The 20,952-nt window shown below is 44.2% G+C and overlaps 1 protein-coding gene across 1 annotated transcript in view; it reads left to right on the forward strand.

The window, feature by feature from the left end:
* The first annotated feature begins 6,941 nt into the window (after positions 1–6,941).
* Positions 6,942–20,952, forward strand: part of LOC137382655 (proline dehydrogenase 1, mitochondrial-like) — a 43,966-nt gene continuing 29,955 nt past the window's right edge. Inside the window, exons 1-3 of the mRNA XM_068054876.1 lie at positions 6,942–7,327; positions 8,341–8,549; positions 12,100–12,120. Of these exons, the coding sequence (XP_067910977.1) occupies positions 7,031–7,327; positions 8,341–8,549; positions 12,100–12,120 (527 nt within the window). The 5' untranslated portion in view covers positions 6,942–7,030. The remainder of the gene's footprint in view (positions 7,328–8,340; positions 8,550–12,099; positions 12,121–20,952) is intronic.

Here is a 20,952-nt window from a genome sequence, read left to right on the forward strand (position 1 = left end):
TAAAGCTAGTCTAATGATGGCCATGAAACCATTGTCGATTGTTGTAAAAACCCATCCAGTTCACTAATGTTCTTTAGGGAAGGAAATCTGCTGTCCTTACCTGGTCTGGCCTACATGTGACTCCAGAGCCACAGCAATATGGTTAACTCTTACATGTCCTCGAAATGGCCTAGCAAGCCACTCAGTTCAAGGGCAACTAGGGATGGGCAATAAATGCTGTCCTGGCCTGCGACGCCCACATCCCATGAATGAATAAAAAAAAACATTACAACCATAGCCTGTCGCTTCTTGACTCTATGCCCTTCCAGCCTCAATAAATATTGCTGAATTAAGATTCCTTTCAAGGATCTCCTGAAGCTTTCTAAATTTTTGTCCCCCTACTTGTGACATTACCCTTTAATGATACCCATCCCTTTGAATTTGATTTATACACAATTTTCATCTCTTACCAGTGATGTCATCCTAGAGCCCATGATTTGAAGTGGAGTTGTGAATCATTTTTCAAATCAAATTAGATGTGAAAATTACCAGTTATTAGCATTTGGATTTCCTGGGGTTTTAAAGTAGTTCAACTTTGGTTAGTCTATGGAAGTACTTAGTATCAGTTCATTCAAATGCAAATTAGATTGATTTCTTTCAGAAAATAACTTTTTGAGATGCAGTATATGAGCAATATGAGATATGAGATGTGGTGAGTGCAGCATGCTTGGGAGGAATAAAGTGGCTTTGGACCAAAGCTCTCCACCATGAGGGTTTTTCCTTGTGCCATTTCTGGGTCTGTTGTAGACTATGTGATCATAGAATCAGAGAATCTTACAGCACAGAAGGAGGCCATTCATGCTTGTGTTGGCTCTCTGAATTACAAATTATTCCCACTCCCCTGCTCTTTCCCCATAACCCTGCAAATTTTACCTTTTTTACTTAGAGATCCAATTCCTTTTAGAAAGTTACTCTTGAATCTGCTTCCACTGCCCTTTCAGGCAGTGCATTCTAGATCATAATAACTCGTTGAGTAAAAAAAAAAATCTCCTCATCTCCCTCTGGCTTTTATGCCAATTATTTAAAATCTGTGTCCTCTGGTTACTGACCCTCTGGCCGGTGAAAACAGCTTCTCCCAATCTACTCTATCAAAATCCTTCATTATTTTGAATACTTCTATTAAATCTCTCAATAATCTATTCTGCTCAAAGGAGAACAATCTCGGCTTTTCTAGATTTTCCAGGTAAATGAAATGCCTGATCCCTGTTACCATTCCGGTAATTCCCATCTGCACCTTCTCTCTGGCCTCGACAGACTTTTTAAAGTGTGGTGCCCACAATTGGACTTAATACTCTAGTTGAGGACCAACCAAAGATTTATAAAGGTTTAGCATAAGTTTCTTGGTTTTATAAGAACATAAGAACTAGGAGCAGGAGTAGGCAATTCAGCCCCTCGATCCTGCCCCACCATTCAATATGATCATGGCTGATCTATACTCAACGTCTCTATTTATAAAACCAAGGATCCTGGGTGATTTTATAGAGGCTTTATCAACTTGTCCTGCCACCTTCAAAAATTGTGTATCTGAACTCCCAGGTCCATCTATTCCTGAACACCCTTTAAAATTACCTTTTAGTTTATACTGCCTCTTGTAATTTTTCCTTCCAAAATGCATTACTTCACACTTCTTTGCACTAAGTTTCATCTGCCATGTGTCTGCCCATTTCACCAGTCTTTATAAGTCCTCCTGATGTCTGCTCAACTCCTTCTCACTGTTAACTACATATCCAAGCTTTATATCATCTTCAAATTTTGAAATTATTTCCTGTATACCAAAGTGTAGGCCATTATTATGTATCAAAAAGAACAATAATCTTAATACTGACACCTGGGGAACATCACTGTATACTTCCCTCCAGAAATGTGAAGTGATTCATTTTGGTAGGAAGTACATGCAGAGACATTACAAAATAAAGGGTACAACTCTAAAGGGGGTGCAGGAGCAGAGGGATCTAGGTGTATATGTGCATAAGCCATTGAAGGTGGCAGGACAGGTTGAGAGAGCAGTTAATAAAGCATACAGTATCCTGGACTTCATTAATAGGGGCATAGAGTACAAGAGCAAGGAAGTTATGTTGAACTTGTAGAAGACACTAGTTCGGCTTCAGCTGGAGTATTGCATCCAGTTCTGGGGACCACACTTTAAGAAAGACGTGAGGGCATTGGAGAGAATACAGAAAAGATTCACAAGAATGGTTCCAAGGATGAGGAACTTCAGTTATTAAGATAGATTGGAGATGTTAGGACTATTTTCCTTGTAGAAGAGAAGGCTGAGAGGTGATTTGATCGAGGTATTCAAAATCATGAGGGTCTGGACAGAGTAGATAGAGAGAAACTGTTCCCACTCGTGAAAAGATTGAGAACAAGAGGGCATAGATTTAAAGTAAAAGCACAATAGTGCAGATGCTGGAAATCTGAAACAAAACAAAAAGTGCTGGAAATACTCAGCAGGTCTGGCAGCATCTGTGGAGAGAGAAGCAACGTTAATGTTTCAGGTCTGTGACCTTTCATCAGAACTGGCAAAGGTTAGAAAAGAATTAGGTTTTAAGCAAGTGAAGGGGAGGGGAGTGGGGAGAGAACAAAGGGGAAGGTGTTTGATAGAGCAGAGGGAGATTAAATAACAAAGCTGTCCTGGGACAAAGGCAAAGCGTGTATTAATGCTTGTGGTGACAGATTTAAAGTATTTGGTAACAGAAGAAAAGTGACATGAGGAAAAGTGTTTTCACGCAACGAGTGGTTAAGGTTTGGAATGCGCTGACTGAGAACGTGGTGAAGGCAGGTTCAATTGAAGCATTCAAAAGGGAATTAGACAGTTATATGAAAAGGAAGAATGCGCAGGGTTACAGGGAGAAGACGGGGGAATGGAACTGGGGGAATTGCTCTTTTAGAGAGAAGTGAAGACACAATGGGCTGAATGGCTTCCTTCTGCACTGTAACGCTTCTGTGATTCTGCGATTCAGTCCAAAAAATAAATGTTCACTGCTACTCTCTACTTTCTGTCTCCAGGCAATGTTAGCCACTGTTAGATATGTATAGGCTATTATACTATCTGTACAGTGTTAGGAACTAATTAGCCAGAACTAGTTGTTATGTTTAAGTGGGGGGCTTCATTCATGGCGTACTGAAGAGTCATGTTATATGTAACACAAGAATCAGGCTCTACAGTACAAAGCATAGTGCTGAAATAAACCAGACTGATTCCAGCTTTTTCCAAGTTTAAAGTGTGATTCTTTCCAACATCTGGGAACCAGAAACAATATAAAGATGAAACATGGTGGCAGCGAGTGTCTGTGAGTAAACCTATGACATTTTTAAAAGCATCAGATTGAGAAAAATGACCCAAATTAGTGCCAGAGAGAGAGAGACAGAAAAACTGAGTGACTCATGCGAAAACTCTAAAAAAAAAGATTGAAATGTCAGCCGGGATAGGAATGAATGCACTGCTACAGCCCATAATGAATCGGGGAGCTGATGATGTTGTAGAGGCATTTGAGAAGTTTTAACAAAAGTGCAATTTGGCATTCAATAGTTTCATAAAAGGCAGTAGCGAAAAGGAGAGGGTCACCTATATCCGTCTGTGGGCTGGAGATAAAGGATTATATTTATTTAACAGCTGGAACCTAAGGGAAGAGGCAAAACCCCAAACAAAATTTTTGAAAGATTCAGCACCCATCCCCAGCCAAAATCAAATCATCGGATATACCAATATGAATTTCAAGGCCTCAGGCAGGAACTAGGTGAGCCTATTGACAATTTTGTAGCAAGATTGAAAAATGCAGCCAGGAAATGTAAATTTAAGGACACACATGAAAGGCTGACAGATCAGCTCATTTGGAGTTCTGCACATCCTGAAGTACAGAAAGCTCTAATCAGACAGGACAAGCTCACAATATCGCAGGCTGTAGACACTGCTAGAGCACATGAAGCCACGAGCAGACAGATGAAGACTCTGACCTCCCAAATAGCTAGACTCCAGTTAAGCCAAGAGACAGGCAGCAGGGTCGATGCAGTGAAACAACAACTAAAGAATGTACACCAAACAGAGAGAAAGACGTGCAGGAGCTGTGGACAACCACATGAATTGACAAAAAGAAGGAAATGTTCTGCATATGGATCAATCTGCAGACCTGGCAGAAAGACCAATCACTGGGAAAAGATGTGCAGAACAAGGCAAAAAGGAGGCGACACTGGAGGTTGAAGATAGTACACCTGTTGAAAAGTGCCCTCCAATAAGAAGCAAAGAAGATCTGGTACAAATGTACCCAGAGTGTTTTGATGAGACGGTTGGATGCTTTGAAGATTTTGAGTATCACATCACTATTGACCCAGCGATGAAACTAGTGATTCATCCCCCATGTAAAGTACCAGTAGAACTGAAAGGAAAGCTTGAAAGAGAGCTTCAAGAAATGGAAGAAAAGAAGGTGATCGCCAGAGTCATCGGGCCTACAGATTGGATAAATTCCATCGTGGTGAGAGAGAAGCCAACTGGACAGCTAAGAATTTGCCAAAATCCCAAAGATCTTAACAAAGCAATAAAGAGGGATCACTACCCTATTCCAACATTGAAGAAATCACACCAGCACTGGCAGGGTCAAAGGTTTTCAGCAAGCTTGATGCCAGAAATGGCTACCAGAATGTGAAACTAGACGCAGAATCTTCACTGTTGACAACATTCAACACACCCTTTGGACGGTACAAACTCCTGCGTCTTCCCTTTGGCCTCAAAGTGAGCCAGGATGTGTTCCAACAGAAAGGGGGCGAGACATACAGGGGAAGCAAAGAAGCAGTCGGCATAGCTAATAATATTCAGATATATGGTGTAGATGGAAAACATCATGACAATCATCTACACGAAGCCATGGAGAGAACCAGGAAAGCTGGGATTAAGCTAAACACAGACAAAATGCATTGTGAAAGTGACAGAATGACAGTTGTTCGGAATGGTGTACACACCTGACGGGGTTAAGCTGAGCCCTGAAAGAATCTCAGCCATCTCGAGGATGGAAGCCCCAATAGATAAGAAAGAGTTGAGAAGTTTCCTTGGTTTGATACAATACATGAGCTCCTTTATTCTGCACATGTCGGAACACACAGCAAACCTGTGGGAGCTGATGAAAGAAGATGTAGACTACCAGTGGTCAGAATCACATGACAGGCGTTTCAACAAACCCAAAAAGGTAGCATGCTAGGAGACAAGTCTGTCGTACTATGACAGAAAGAAACCTGTCACTCTGCAAGTAGATGCTTCCACAAAAGGATTGGGATCATCCCTGGTACAAGAGGGAAAGCCAATAGCATTTGCATCCAAAGCTCTGACATCAGCTGAGACAAGATATGCCAACATAGAGAGAGAGCTTTTGGGAGTCATGTATGGATGTGAGAAGTTCCACACATATCTCTATGGGAGGAAGTTCACAGTGGAGAGTGATCATCATCCACAGGAGAAACATGAGACAGAAGATCTAGACATAAAGATTCATCACCTAGTGAACATAACACCATCGAAACTGAGTCAAATTAGAGTTGAGACCAGCAAAGACGAGGAGTTACAGATCTATCTCAGAAAGTGATCCAGGGATGGCCTAATAAGATACAGCACACACAGCCAGCAATACGGCAGTACTGGTCTATCAGAGATGACATCTCACTGGAAGATGGTGTTCTGCTGACCGGATACGGAATAATCATACCCAAAACAATGCAGGAAGAACTTCTCCAAAAGATACATGAAGGCCACATGGGAATGGAGAAGTGTAAGCTCAGAGCCAGATCAGCTGTGTACTGGATAGGCATATTGAAAATATGATGTCTACATGCAATGTATGCCAGAAGTACAGAAACTCCCAACAGAAAGAGATGATAGCTGCTGAAGTACCACCCAGACCATGACATACTGTAGGAGTTGATTTATTCACACATAATCAAGAATGGTATCGCATAGTTGCAGAATACTACTCAAAATTCCCTTTTATCCAGAAGATGAAAGACTTGAGAGCCAGAACAATAATCTCAGCAGTACGAGTTTTGTTCACTGAGCAAGGGATCTCTGAAAAGTTAATATGTGATAATGGCACCCAATTTACATCCAAAGAGTTTAAGGAAATGGGAAGTTTCCCTTGTCACATCTCCACTCCTATCCCCTGTCTGCCTGTAACTTTAGTGGCTTGGATGGGTCCACATTCCCATTCTTCGTTGAGTGTGAGAGGTTGCAGCTCCTCTTCCACTGTTTGAAGGCATTGCTTTCAATTTCTAGTTGCACTTCAATCGCACACGCCTGATCTTTGGCTGTCCAGTATGGTTGGTGGGGGGCGGGGGTTGCAGGCAAGTTGAATCTCCTTGTGGATCTGCTCTTGGGCCTGACCAAAGTGGCCATTAACAGCCCCAGGCACCGTTTGGGGGGATTGCGAGTGGTGAGGTCAACAGTCCGCCTCTCATCTGTGGCCAAGTGGGTGTCCCTTGGCGAGAGAGCACACGATCTCCACCGGTATGGTTGAGGCATTCTGTGACTGGTGGGCACAGCATGTGGAATTGACACCGGGGACACTGTTATACCTTTATGTGATCATTTTGGTTTTGCTTTTAATTTGGAGTTTATTCTTTGTGCCCCTTAAAATAGGAGTCACTTTTGTTCAATTGATATCTATTGATGAACCTGTCAACTTAACTGGCAGGTAAAAGATACCATCCACCCTCCTTCCCACATCCAGCCTCTGTCCCTCCACCCAGGTCCCACAACCTCTCCGCTGTCTAACTGGGGGCACTGGCAGCAGAGCCCCAGAGGTCGGGCAGTATGGAATCATCGCGGCAGCCAGGGAGCGGGGCTGGGCTCGGCCGGGTTTTGTGAATGGGAAGGTCGCGCCCTGGCACCCGATTGGTCAGTTTCGTTCCGCCTGGAAGCAAGCAGGTACCGCTAGTGGGCTCTCTATCTCTCTGTGTTATCCTGCACTGCAGGGAATCGGAACAGAGAACCGAAGTATCTTCCCAGCCCCGCATGGCGAGTCGTGTACTCCTGCCAGGTCGCCCCCTCGCCAGGCTCTGCTCCACCGCCGCCCCGAAGCGGAATGAATCGGCCGGGGAGGAGCCGGCTCCTGGCCGCCGCCGCCCTTACCTGCCTCCCCTGGTGAGCGTGCGGCGCCCGGCCCCTGCCCCTGGCTCCAGCTCGGCCATTATTCCGGATTTCAGCAACTTCCGTGAAGCGTATCGCAGCAAGAGCAGTGCTGAGCTGGTGCGGAGCCTGCTCGTGTTCCGACTCTGTTCGTACAGCGTACTAGCGGACCGGCACAAGGAGGTAAGGGATATGCATGGGCTTCCATGTGTTTCACATTCAGCAAGTGTAGTAGTGAAGACCTGAAATGCAAAACTTATGTTTACAATCTAGAATGCACATGAAAGAAAACTACTCGCAGTGTATTCGGTGTCAGTGTTGATATAGTTTTTTTCCCTGCTCCCTGTGACTGGTGCAAATCGATACACTCCCACACCCCGTGCCAGCTTGATGAGACATCGACAGAAACGCAGTTGCACTCACTCAAACCAGAGTTTTCTGACTTCTTGAGCATTTTCCGCTGCAGTGTCCGTTCTCCTGCAGTGATTCCCTAGTGTCAGAAATTTTGTTGATAAGAGTAATTTGAGAAAATTGCACTTGCTTTCTTAAGGAAAGAAACGTTGAGGTGACCTAATTAAAGGTTTCAAATTTATGAAGGAATTTGACTGGTGAACGGTTCAAACATCAATACGTTTAAAATTAGTAAATTAGGAATAAGAATTAAAGGCAGTGACTCAGAGCATAATCTAACACAAATTCCAGTAGAGGAACCATACAAGATTTACATCACTGAATTATACTTTGTCAGTATTAGTCAATCAGTGTCTGTATTAATTATTCTCTGCTGTTTTCAGAGTCAGTTAAATATTTTATTCTGCTGACCTAAAGGCAGTAACACATACTAGGCTACAGTCCCACTGGCAGTGACTGGCTGGGCAGTGACTCTGGCTGGGTGACAGGCACAGGCATTGACAGAGACTGGGGTACGTTTAGCTGGGCAAACGGCCCCCTAGTAACTCAAAACTCTTGCCTTTTCATGTTAGTCTGGCTTCCTCAATGAGAAAAATGTGTAACATCTCTTATGTGATTCCTGAATTAATTAGTCTGCCTGCATTATAAGCAAATATAACATTTGCTTGTTTTGCTGGGGTCTGAGCTGTGTGTTCTAAGGAGTGGAAGTGTGATTTGTATTGAATGTTTCTTTACAATGTGCAGTCACTTGCAGTTCAGTAACGCTATTTGGTTATTTTTTGCAGCTCATTGGTCTGAGTAGGGTCTTGCTGGGGAAATGGCTCTTCAATAAGTTCATGAGGATGACCTTTTATGGACAGTTTGTGGCTGGAGAGGACCAAGACGACATCAAGCCCTTGATCCACCATAATCGTTCATTTGGAGTGGGCTCTATCCTTGACTACAGTGTAGAGGAAGACCTGACCCAAGAGGAAGCAGAGAGAAAGGAGATGGAGTAAGTCAGTTTCAAATTAAGTTAGATCGAGTGAGGGCAAGAAAGAACACAGCTATGCATTGGGGAATTGTTTGTGTTCCTCTAACTCCTGATAGTCTCTTAACAGATTGTTCTCTTCAGACCAGTTGAACTTGCACAATGTAGGGCCTTAAATAAAACGCTGAATCTCTTCAATGGCGCTGTGACACTCCCTCTGAAGGCGATGTGCAGTTTGCACTGTGTTGGACTTTGCTCCACCCGTTCAATCTTCCCAATAGTGACACAAGTCATAATGAAACCCCAGGAAGAAAAAGTTTTGAAATGTGTTCCTGAAAATAATTGAGTGGCACTCCTGGCTTTTCATCTCTCCTCTCACCAACACTCTTCCATTCCAGTTAATTGTATTCTGCACCATCATCCAGTCACTGTTCCAGCAGCAAGTACCTCAGAGAATTTGGCCATCCATGTCTGTCCTTATAACCTTCAATCCTGTGTGATATGATGGCTGAAATTTGCATAATATTCTATGTGTTGGCTCAGTATTACATCGTACATAGTAAATATGACCTTTCAAGCTCATGTCCTTGCGCTGTTGCAGCACTTGTTCAACCTTGTTGATTAACTAGCGTGGAAATTTACCCGTGAGCAGCTGATAACTGCAGCTGTATCATTTGCATTTTTGCTGGTGAAGTTTCAAAATAGGACTTGGATTGTGTACCAGTCTCATGTTCCAGAGTGCATTAGGTAAGTTAAATTTCGTTGACTGTTCCTTAGCCAACTGTTTGGTAATTAAACTGGTCAAATAAACACAAAGTTGGGACTTTGGTAAGTACTCGTCATTTGGCACTCCGTGTGCTGCCTTTGTGGTAACTAGTGCCAAGTACTTTTTGTCCCACCTTGTTCAGTGAAACCAAGTATAGCCTAGATTATGGCAATGTGGTGCATATCATCATGACTCCGAGGCCACACATAGGCCTCAATATTTGCAGGGAGGGATGTGAGTAGGCTGAAAACAGAGAGTCTGCCAAGGCCAGGGGTGCTGAAGTTAATGGAAGAACCTCGCTATCCTTTTTTGTTTTGTTTCCTGCCTGGCAGCTGCCCAAATTCATGGCCTGGCTGGCAGTAGATAAGGAAACGTACTACAGGAGATTGGAGCTGGTGCCTGGTAATCAGAAGAGTGGAAAGTTGGCAGGGTGGAGAGGGGAAGGTGGGATGTCATTGGGGCTGGAGGAGGAGGAAGGGACCCTTGAGGGACCTAGGGGAGCACTCCTGTTCCTCCTGGCCCACAAGGAGTGTTGGAAAAGGCTGTCACAATCCCCTGGGCAGCAGTGAATTTTAAATCAGGCTCACAATTGCGATGCGGGAGTCCAATTTAAAAAATGTTAATAATGTGTCCCGCCTCTCCATGGTGGAGGCTGCAGCATCCCGATGTACGCTGGGATGATGTGCGGGATGTGTTGGCGCATTCCCCATATTTAAGTCTTTAACTGTTTCCCTGACCTTCTGCTGTCCGTTGTGGGTTTGTGAAGTTAGGGGTGGGAGTTAATATTATAATGTTTAACCCCATATTTCCATTAGTTTAGTTTAGTTTAGAGATACAGCACTGAAACAGGCCCTTCGGCCCACCGAGTCTGTGCCGACCATCAACCACCCATTTATACTAATCCTACGCTAATCCCATATTCCTACCACATCCCCACCTGTCCCTATATTTCCCTACCACCTACCTATACTAGGGGCAATTTATAATGGCCAATTAACCTATCAACCTGCAAGTCTTTGGCATGTGGGAGGAAACCGGAGCACCCGGAGGAAACCCACGCAGACACATAATGTGCAAATGTCTCATTGCTGCTACGAGCACATTCTGGAACTCTAATTTAGGATTTATCCACCATAAGGCAGCAGTACTAAAATTAGCCTTTTGCAAATCTGCCTACAAATTTCCAATCGGCAAAGAGGAGAAGATGAGATCCAAAACGACAGTGATCCCTGGGCTTGTACATAGAAACAGCTGGAGGAACAAGAAAGGCAGGTTATTTAATATTTTCCAGCTCAGTCAGACGCAACATGGTAATTGGAATGTTTGACCAGATTCCACTCTGTGTAGTCGATAGTTTGAACTGAGTAAATGCTTGTTTAAAGTTCATTTAAGTTTCAGTCAGATATGCTCCTGGTATTGATGGGGTGGGGGTAGACCGACCTGAGCCCAGAAACCCAAAAAGTCAAAATCTAACTGGTTCATAATGTCCTGGATTATTTCTTGAAATGCTTTGCTGGTAAAATAATGCCCTTCCAATACAGCCAACTTTCTGAAGTCAATTGCCACAGCAACAGGGGCAGCAAAAAGAAGGAATGTTTTGAGATGGGACTAAGGCACAGATGTGCCTAGAAAAATAGAAGCCATTTCCAACTGAATGGAAGTTACAGTAAAGCTAAAACAATGTTACCTGTGTGCACATAGCATCCAATATAGAAATTACACTGTGCTCCACAATACACTTCACAGAACCTTAATCTTGAGTTTTGATAATTGTGTAATATTGCATTTTTTTTTTACATTCTCAACAGTAGCAGTGTGTCAGGATACTACAGTCAAGGGTGAGTTCCAATCCAGTCGCATTTTGATTGCTTCTGTAAGTCAACCAGCTCGGTTGGTCTTGTGGGAATTCTTTGTTCATTTTCCCCTGATTCAGCTACATTCCCTGTGCCAGTGAAGTAATTCTTAATGCTCTGGTTAGCAGGGAGGTGTCCTATCTCATTCCTCCTCTTGGGACAGATCTGATGGTCTACTGCATCTTGGTTCAGTTGTGCCTGTTCTTTGTTGCTTCATAAAAAAGAAATTTGCCTTTCATGTCTGGCGTCTTGACTAGCCTGAAGTGTCCTGAAACCAATTTTATTTCTGCTTGTAACTTCTGCAAGTTCACTGGAGCCTCGAAGCACAATTTCATTGAAAAGAAGTTTCAATTTCTGTCTTAATGCTCCTGCAGCTCCCTTTGGTCCGTTACTGCAACTGTCTCTTGTGCTTCTCTTGGTTCTAACTGTCACTGGAAGGATGAAGTTGGAGGAAAATGTTGTCAAATAAACTGGCCATTTGACGCACCTTTTCCTTTTGTCTCTGATTTCATTGAGCTCGACAAAAAGCTTTGTTCCATTGCTCCGCTATCATTGACGTTATGTTTTATCCTCTCTAGGTCTGTCAGGTCCCCTGCTGTCTGAACTCCAAGAACAGCAATTACAATATGTGTTCAGATAGTGCCTTTCATGGTGTAAAGTGTCCCAAGGTGCTGTGCAGAACAACACCACCAATTTCTATTTACATAACGCCTTAACAAAATGATCCATGGTGCCTTTTTAAGAGGGTTATAGAGCAAAATTGATACCGAGCCATGTGCAATATTTGACCAAGCTTTTGGTGAGCTGCTCTAAGAGATTTTAAGGAGCATCTTAAAGGAGACAACAAGGTTTAGGGAGGGAATTCCAGAGCTTAGGGCCTTGGCCATTGAAAGCACAGTCACCAATGATGGAGCAATTAAAATCAGGGACGCTCAAGAAGCCAAAATTAGAGGAGTGCAGATATTTCGGAGGGCTTGTGGGAGATTTCAGGGATAGAGAGGGTCGGGGCCATGGAAGGCTTTGAAAACAAGGATGAGAATTTTAAAATCTGGACCAGGAGCTAACGTGGGTCACTAAGTCCAGACATTCTGGGTGAATGCATCTTGGTGCGAATAAGGATACAGACAGCTAAGTTTTGGATGAGTTCAAGTTTACGCAGAGTTTAATGTGGCCAGCCAGGAGTGCGTTGGAGTAGTCAAGTCCAGAGGTAACAAAAGCATGGATGAGGATTTCAGCAGTAGAGGAGCTGAGGTAAGGGTTGGGGGTTGGGCAATGTTAGAGGTGAATATAGGCGGTCTTAGTGATGGCATGGAAATGTGTTCGGTAGCTCATCTTGGGGTCAAGTATGACATCAAGGTTACAAACTGTCTGGTTCAGCCAAATACAAATGGACAGATGCTGATGCAAGAGTTTGGAGAGGTGGTGAAAAGATGTGTTTTGAGGAGTATTTTAAAGCTAGCAAGGCGGAGGAGTTTTAGGGAGTTTGTTCCAGAGACTGGCGCAGAGCTGACTGACTGCTTTTACACCAGTGGCGAAGGAGCTGCACAGAAGGCCATGCTCTGAGGATTGCACAGATAGGTTGGAGGTATTTGAAGATTAAGCTGATTATTTAAAATTCTGTTTGTTGGGGGACAAACAGCCAGTGTGGATCAGTGAGCATGATGGGAGGGTCTTGGCACAGGACTGGGTTGAATCTGTTGCATTGGTAACAACTCTCTTATTCACCACTTTTAACATAGAAAGGTGGTGCTTAATAGAGGTGTAATTTTTTTTTTAAAAAAAGGACGTAATGCCAAAAGAGATAGTAAGAGATGTCAAAAGTAGGACAGAGAGGTGGAAAGCTTGGGGGTAATTCCAGAGTGTGGGCCCTGGCAGGTTGAGGGCACAACTGACAATGTGGGGCAAATGGAGGCAGACTGTTACAGGAAGCTAGAATCAAAGGAATGAAGAGTTTAGGTAGGCAGTTGTGGGCTTGGAAGAGGTTACAGAAATAGGAAAGGGCAAGGCTGTGAAGGGGTTTAAATACAAGGATGAGAATTTTAAAGTGACACATTGTGGGGGCAAGAAAGTTTTTAATGATGAAGAGGTAAAGAGAGGGGCCTGGTGCAGGCATGAGAATTTTGGATGAGGTACAGTTTATGGAGCATGAGAAGCAGCCAGGAGAGCATTAAAATACTCAGGTCTGGAGGTGACCAAGGGATGGATAAAAGTTTTGGCAGCAGATGGACTGAGGTAGAAGTGGAGGAGGGCATTGATCTAGGAGGAGGTAGTAGTGTTGGCCAGAATATGGGGTTGGTAACAGACATCAGGGTCTGAATAGGAGACTAATGTTGCAAATAGTGTGCTTTAGCCTTAAGTAGTGGCTGGCGTTGGTAAATGGAATTGATGGCAAGATGGATTTTGTCAGAACAGGGTTACTTCATTATCCTACTTTTTCCCAAGACTGGATGTCAGAGAAACTGTTGTGCTGTGTCCTAAAAGCTGACAGAGGAGCCCTAACTGATATGGCGGTTGCTGCACTTTCAGAGTGAAATGGCAGGCAGGTAAAATGGAACTGGGAATTTATCCACTCTTTTCCTCACCCCTTTCCTCACCCTGTCCGATAGATTGCAAATTTAAATTCTGGCGAAGGTTTGAATATTGTTTCCGTTGGGCTGTTGTTGTGCAACCTCTTTTGTGTCCTAATAAAAGTTACAAAAAATATTGGTCTTGTAAATGATTGCTCGCACAACTGTAGTTTTCTATCTCCATCATTGGTTTTGAAATTGGACAGGGCTAGAGAATGAGTATCGCAATATATAATTAGCAGGTACCCGTTGCTTCAGCAATGCCTCGGCATGGGGCCCAAGTTTGTGTGACACAAGCACCACTTAAAGCTAATTTGCAGCTCTTAAAGGGGAAGTGGATTCTGGCTGGTGCAGGTGCTGGAACTGGTTGCAGAAGAGTGTGAGCGAGAACACTGAATTGTGGTGCAATAGGATAGATCATGCTTCAAGGTTCTCTGATGCTGTGCTGGATACCTTAGCGGTGGAGTTGAATAGGAGGAGAGAGGTCTCCTATCCACAAGAGGAACTCCAGAAAAACTGTGAAGGCTGTGGGAGCAGATAACTGTGATGCTGAATGCCAGGAGTCTGACTACGAGTACCTGGATGCAGTGTCGCAAGAAGTTCAGTGTCCTCACATAAATGATCAGTCAGTGAATTCATCTACAAATACCAAATCCCACCAATTACACCACTAGTCTCAAACACAAACTTGGGGGTACATGTGCATCGATCTTTGAACATAGTGGGACATATTGAGAGAGTGGTTAGCAAAGCATATGGGATCTTGGGCTTCGTAAATAGAGGCATAGAGTACAAAAGCAGGGAAGTTATGTTGAATCTTTATGAAGCTGTGGTTAGTCCCCAAATGGAGTACTGTGTGCAGTTCTGGTCACCACACTTTAAGAAAGATGTGGGGGTCCTTGAGAGGGTGCAGAGGAGATTTATCAGAATGGTTTTGACCTTTGTGCTCCAAAGACAACGCTTGTAGCATTTCTGAGCCTCTGTGGAGTCATCAGCCATCTCTTCAAGGGATATGCCTGATCTGCTGACAGTAATCCAGGGATTTCTGATGGTTCCACGAAGAGCTGCGACACCTGCGATTGCCAGAGGATGAAGGTGTCATAGCAGCTTCCAGGATAGCATGCACACTCCTGCAAAAAGCACCTCCTGTGTTCGCAGACCATCTGAATGCTTAACGAGTGGAATCCCTTCCTATTGAGGAATCTCCTTGGCTGGTCATTTGATGCTTTGATGGCCTCATGGGTGCAATCGATGATCCCCTGCAACTGATGGAATCCAGCGAAGGAGGCAAATCCCATTGCCCTTTGAGCTTGAGTGCCGTTATCCATTTGGAATTCGGTGTAATCCCCTGTCCTCTCAAACAGAGCATCTGTCACCTCCATGATGCAATGATGTGCTGCTGCCTGTGAGATGCCACCAATTGCTCCTGCTGCTTGGAAGGAACTGATTGCAAAAGAAGTGCAAGGCCAATGTGGCTGGACAACCATGGGAAGGTGACAGTTCTTGCGAATCCTCAGATGATCCTCAACGAGGGCACACAAGTCAGCAACCATCTGCCTGGACAGACGCAGCCTATTGTGGCACTGACACTCTGACATGTCCCGGTAGCTTTTCCTTTGGCGGTAGACCCTATGCTGAGGTATTGCCTTTGTTGCTTTCCTGCCCCTTGTTGCTCACCCCGTGCTCCTATTGTGCAGGGACTTGCCTCTGCTTCTGCAGATGCTGCTCCTCATCGCAAGTCGATCCCAACTCGGAGTGGTTTAATCCCATTTCCTGTTATGTCCATTCCTCCTTTCAGTTGTAATGTGGAGTCTTCCTGAGCCTCCCCCCCCCCCCCCCCCCCTTTCATAAACCCGTAAGGCCTGTATGCAGAAGAACCTGTCCACCCTGCAAAGTGCCCCAACTGCCCCATTTCCGCCCCCACCCAAAAAAAAATGCCCTTGTCAAGAGTGAAGGACTATTACAGATAATTCTCCTGATGCTGTACCACTGGTTGTCTGTGAATGAGGGCCTTCTCTGAGCTCTCCCTCTTCATTGGTGCTTCTTGCTGCTCTCCTGCTATTTTGACTCGCGCCCTGCTGTGTTGACGCCTCCTCCTCCCTGTCTTGGTCGAGACCCTGTGTTAATTGCATGCCTTAGAAAGAAAATTCAAAATTGGCCTTTAACATGCTGACAACAAGCTAGTTAAGAGGCTTATCTGGCCACTTATCCATTTCAGGCAAGTTGCCTCTTCCTGCTCTCCTTGGAGTCTTTTAAACTTTTAAGCATGTCAGTTCCGTGATGGGAAACCAGCAGGCTGACCCAAGGGAAGGGTTTAAATGACTGCCCACCTCCATTCCTGCCCTCTCACTTAAATCAAAATCCCGACCACTGTTCCTCACTGAAGTTCAGTTTAGAGCATTGCTCCCTGAGGACGTTGGGCAGATATGGTCACTTGCTGAGAGCCTTTCTCCACACAGCCCTCCACCCCCATCTTTCAGCAGCTTGTCCTACTCAGTGTTGCCTCTGCTCATTCTCCGTTCTGCTCTAGTCCAAGAATGATGGAAATGCTGCACCCATGTCTGGGAGAAAGTAGTTTGCGTAGAATCCTTGAAGTCAGGATATGCCACACTGCTCCCTGTAGACATTAGTAACGTTACACAACTTGGAAACCTCCAACTCTTCTTCAATTAGAACAGGAAAATGTGTTTGAGAGGGCATTGGCTGGAATCAGTGGAAGCACTGGTGTCAAATCAGTGTTGCATGCTGATTGACATCACGATCTGCGACCTGAATTCTTCTGGTGGTGCTTTTTGCACATGTGCTAAAGCCCTCACTAAAATGGTATCCGGTGTAGCTAGTACCAGAAGTGTATGCATGTACCACGTACATCATTTGCGGTAAAACGGCACCCGTAGCTCTGAAATATCAGGTATTATGGAGACAAATTTTATAGCCACAGTGTCTCCCTCACATTTTCCTTTTTATTGCTGCTTGTTTGAGCTTTCCTATTTTCCTCTTTTGGTCCTTTTAAGTTGCATCTGACTGGGCTGTTCCTCCTCCATGCATTTTTACAGTTGAAAATAACTTTTCCTCTAGCAATCTTCAAATTTAAAATACAGACTTGATGTTTTACTCCCTGGTTTACCTTTTTACTCTTTTGCACTATGACTATTGGCCCTTCCAACTTGATTTTTTTTTTTAAACACAATTGAAAAATCGTGTTTGTTCTCCTGTATTGCTGAGAGTTGTTCAGTGACCTGATTACTGTCTGCAAATGAACCATGCGTCTTGCTGTCCAAAAAAAAAATCACGTTTATCCCAACTGCAATACCACAACCTGATAAAATATAACCTTTGCATTGCATGCACACTTGTTTTGGGTAGATGAAAACTATTGGATGCAGGCCAGAGATTGGATGGGCTGAAACAATTCATTTATTCACAAAATAAAATACAATTAATACTGGACGACAAGACAACTGGGATACAATGGAAATGCAGTCAAGATGTTTTGTGGCCCTGTGATAGTGTATTGTCTTGAATTGTATCCCATACTGAGTACTGCCCTCTGGACACCCACAAATCCTTCTGTTCTGAAGGTCCTCCAGCATCCAGCAGCAGCTACAGACGCTTGTTTTTATACATTGAATTCCCTTGAAGGGAAATTGTAAAAATATTCCCCAAAAAAACTCCAAAGCAATAAGACTCTGTAGCTTTAAGACGGATCGTAACCATTTCTGTACAAAAGTCAGCCAGTTTCAACACGCTACTTTATCAACTAAACCGCGTGCTTATCTATTTCATAATGAAAATCATATAATGTGAAATGTAAGTAATAATTTTGAATGAAATCAATTTAAAGTCTGCTTTACAATACAAAGTAACATTTCAAAAGTATTTCTTTTGGCTGTAAAGCAGTTTGGGACGTTTTGTGACAGACTTGCATTTTGTAGAGCCTTTCTTTTTAATTGACACTTGTTTAGAAATGGATCAAGCATCTAGACTTAGGGGAATATTCACTCCTGGATGGGAAGCCAGCAGGATACAGGGGCTACTTGTCTGCCAGTGGGAGGATGGTACCATTTTAACAGCCAGACCTCATTTGAACGTTGCCAGACAGCTGTCCATCTGAAGTGGCCTGATCAATGTATATACTGACGCAGGCGCTCTTCCTAGCTGGAAGTCACTGGGTTTTTCCCCCATTCCCTAACCAAAGAGCCATGTTGACACTTTAATCGACCCCCAATTGCTGCCAGAGTTGATTAGCTGATTCAGCACAAACCACACTTCCACCTTGAATAAGTTTGATAGATCCTTAGTTTCAATTGAGAGTGCCCCTGAAATGCTAGGGTTGTTTAGGGCAGAGAAGGCTGAGGGGGGGGGACCTGATTTGAGGTATATAAAATTATGAGGGGCATGGATAAGGTAGATAGGAAGAAACTTTTTTCCTTGAAGGAGGTGTCAATAACCAGGGGGCATAGATTTAAGGTAAGGGACAGGAGGTTTAGAGGGCATTTGAGGAAAAATGTTTTCACCCAGAAGGTGATTGGAATCTGGAACACATTGCCTGATGGGGCGGTAGAGGCAGGAACCCTCACAACGTTTAAGAAGTATTTAGATGAGCCCTTGAAACGCCATAGCATACAAGGCTACGGGCCAGGTGCCGAAAAATGGGATTACAATAGATAGGTGCTTGATGGTTGGCATGGACATGATGGGCCGAAGGGCCTGTTTCTGTGCTATATAACTCTGACTCTAATCTTCAAAATTTTCTTTTATTGCAAATTTTCCTCATTTTTATTTCAAGTAGATTGGGAAGAGTTTGTAACAGTGGAAGAATGTGCATGGGCTGTTCGCATAATTAAGTCCTTGTAGTGAGCTATATCCACGTTTGTGTGTGAAATGTTGAGTGTTTTGGGGAGGGAGTGGGAGGGCGAAAGACTGTTTTATGTTCAAAAAAATTCTTCATTTGGATATGAAAATATTCTAACTCCAAATGTGTAACCTTTAGGAAGTAACTTTGCAACCGTGCTGGGAGTAGGTTGTTTTCATTGGTTAGCAGGCCAGAGGTGAGTGGCAGGGGGTTGGAGGCAGGATTAAGAGGGGAGGGTATTTCAGCAATGCCAAATGAATATTGCCTCTGATGGCTTCCTCAATGCACTGGCCCATGAAGCAGTCCTTTCCCAACTCTGGTGCTAAACTGCTTCATTTGGGTTTCATTTGTTTATATTTGGCTGATTTGAAGTCTCCTGTTAAAACAGCTTTCTTCATCGGGAGCCCTTGTAATGTAATTGACACTTGTATGGAGAAGTTGTTGTGAGAATCAGTACAGGCTCTCGGGATTTGAGCAACTGGATAATCGTTTTTTTTTAAAGCCTGGCTGAAAGGCAAAGTCCACAGTGCAAGACATGTTTGTGAGGAAAATTAAACATCTTTATCCATTTAATGTGCCATGTAGCTGGTTTTCTGTCATGGTACAGATGGCTTCAGTAAATCTGATACAGCAGATAACCCAGCTTGTTCTGATACAGCATCTCTGATACTGTGTCTGGTCATGTATCTAAGGGGAGACCAAAGCATTCAATGCAAATTTAGGCATCTTGTGGATTTTGTGTGTGTGTGATGTGTAAATACATTATGAAAATTGGCAAATCGTTTTGCGTTTGAGATACATTAAATTTCCTTTGTCCCAGTCTAATTTTGAAAACTATTTCTTAGTCTGTGCTGTTCAAGTTGAGGTCATTCACATGATGTAACAAGCAGCTGAAATATACTACCAAGAGCTTTCTGTCTGAGCTCTGGGCTCACTACATTCAGCCCAGCTAATCAAAGGCCATGTCACATTCTGACCATAGGGACTGAGGGTTCGCCGAGAGAAATGAGACACTGAACCCAAGGAAAAAGTTTCCACAGTTTAAAATGCAACAAATGTAACAACAAATAAGATTAATAAGAATAAAGATCATGTAAATTAGAAAGTATTGATTAGGTAAGTGCCAACTTGGATTTTAAAAGTCTGTAGGTTGGAGGAGGAAATATGTAGCTGTGTTCTCCCAGCTCATGAGAAGCACAGTAGTTTGAGTTGTTTTGGGTCAGTACACATAGTAGAACCAGCTAATTGAAGCAGGCACATTTCAGCTCCACATCCTCTGTCGTGCTCTCCCTGCTTTCCCCCTCTCTCTTTTTCTCTTTCTCCCTCTTTCACTTTTTCTCTTTGTGTCTCTCTCTGTCTCTTTTTTTCTCTCTCTGTCTCTCCCTCTCTCTGTCTCTCCCTCTCTCTGTCTCTCCCTCTCTCTGTCTCTCCCTCTCTCTGTCTCTCCCTCTCTCCCTCTGTCTCTCTCTGTCAGTCTCTCTCCCTCTCTCTGTCAGTCTCTCTCCCTCTCTCTGTCAGTCTCTCTCCCTCTCTCTGTCAGTCTCTCTCCCTCTCTCTGTCAGTCTCTCTCCCTCTCTCTGTTCAGTCTCTCTCCCTCTCTCTGTCAGTCTCTCTCCCTCTCTCTGTCAGTCTCTCTCCCTCTCTCTGTCAGTCTCTCTCCCTCTCTCTGTCAGTCTCTCTCCCTCTCTCTGTCAGTCTCTCTCCCTCTCTCTGTCAGTCTCTCTCCCTCTCTCTGTCAGTCTCTCTCCCTCTCTCTGTCAGTCTCTCTCCCTCTCTCTGTCAGTCTCTCTCCCTCTCTCTGTCAGTCTCTCTCCCTCTCTCTGTCAGTCTCTCTCCCTCTCTCTGTCAGTCTCTCTCCCTCTCTCTGTCAGTCTCTCTCCCTCTCTCTGTCAGTCTCTCTCCCTCTCTCTGTCAGTCTCTCTCCCCTCTCTCTGTCAGTCTCTCTCCCTCTCTCTGTCAGTCTCTCTCCCTCTCTCTGTCAGTCTCTCTCCCTCTCTCTGTCAGTCTCTCTCCCTCTCTCTGTCAGTCTCTCTCCCTCTCTCTGTCAGTCTCTCTCCCTCTCTCTGTCAGTCTCTCTCCCTCTCTCTGTCAGTCTCTCTCCCTCTCTCTGTCAGTCTCTCTCCCTCTCTCTGTCAGTCTCTCTCCCTCTCTCTGTCAGTCTCTCTCCCTCTCTCTGTCAGTCTCTCTCCTCTCTCTGTCAGTCTCTCTCCCTCTCTCTGTCAGTCTCTCTCCCTCTCTCTGTCAGTCTCTCTCCCTCTCTCTGTCAGTCTCTCTCCCTCTCTCTGTCAGTCTCTCTCCCTCTCTCTGTCAGTCTCTCTCCCTCTCTCTGTCAGTCTCTCTCCCTCTCTCTGTCAGTCTCTCTCCCTCTCTCTGTCTGTCTCTCTCC

Source organism: Heterodontus francisci, chromosome 23 (assembly GCF_036365525.1).
Source record: "Heterodontus francisci isolate sHetFra1 chromosome 23, sHetFra1.hap1, whole genome shotgun sequence".
NCBI classification, from domain to species: domain Eukaryota; kingdom Metazoa; phylum Chordata; class Chondrichthyes; order Heterodontiformes; family Heterodontidae; genus Heterodontus; species Heterodontus francisci.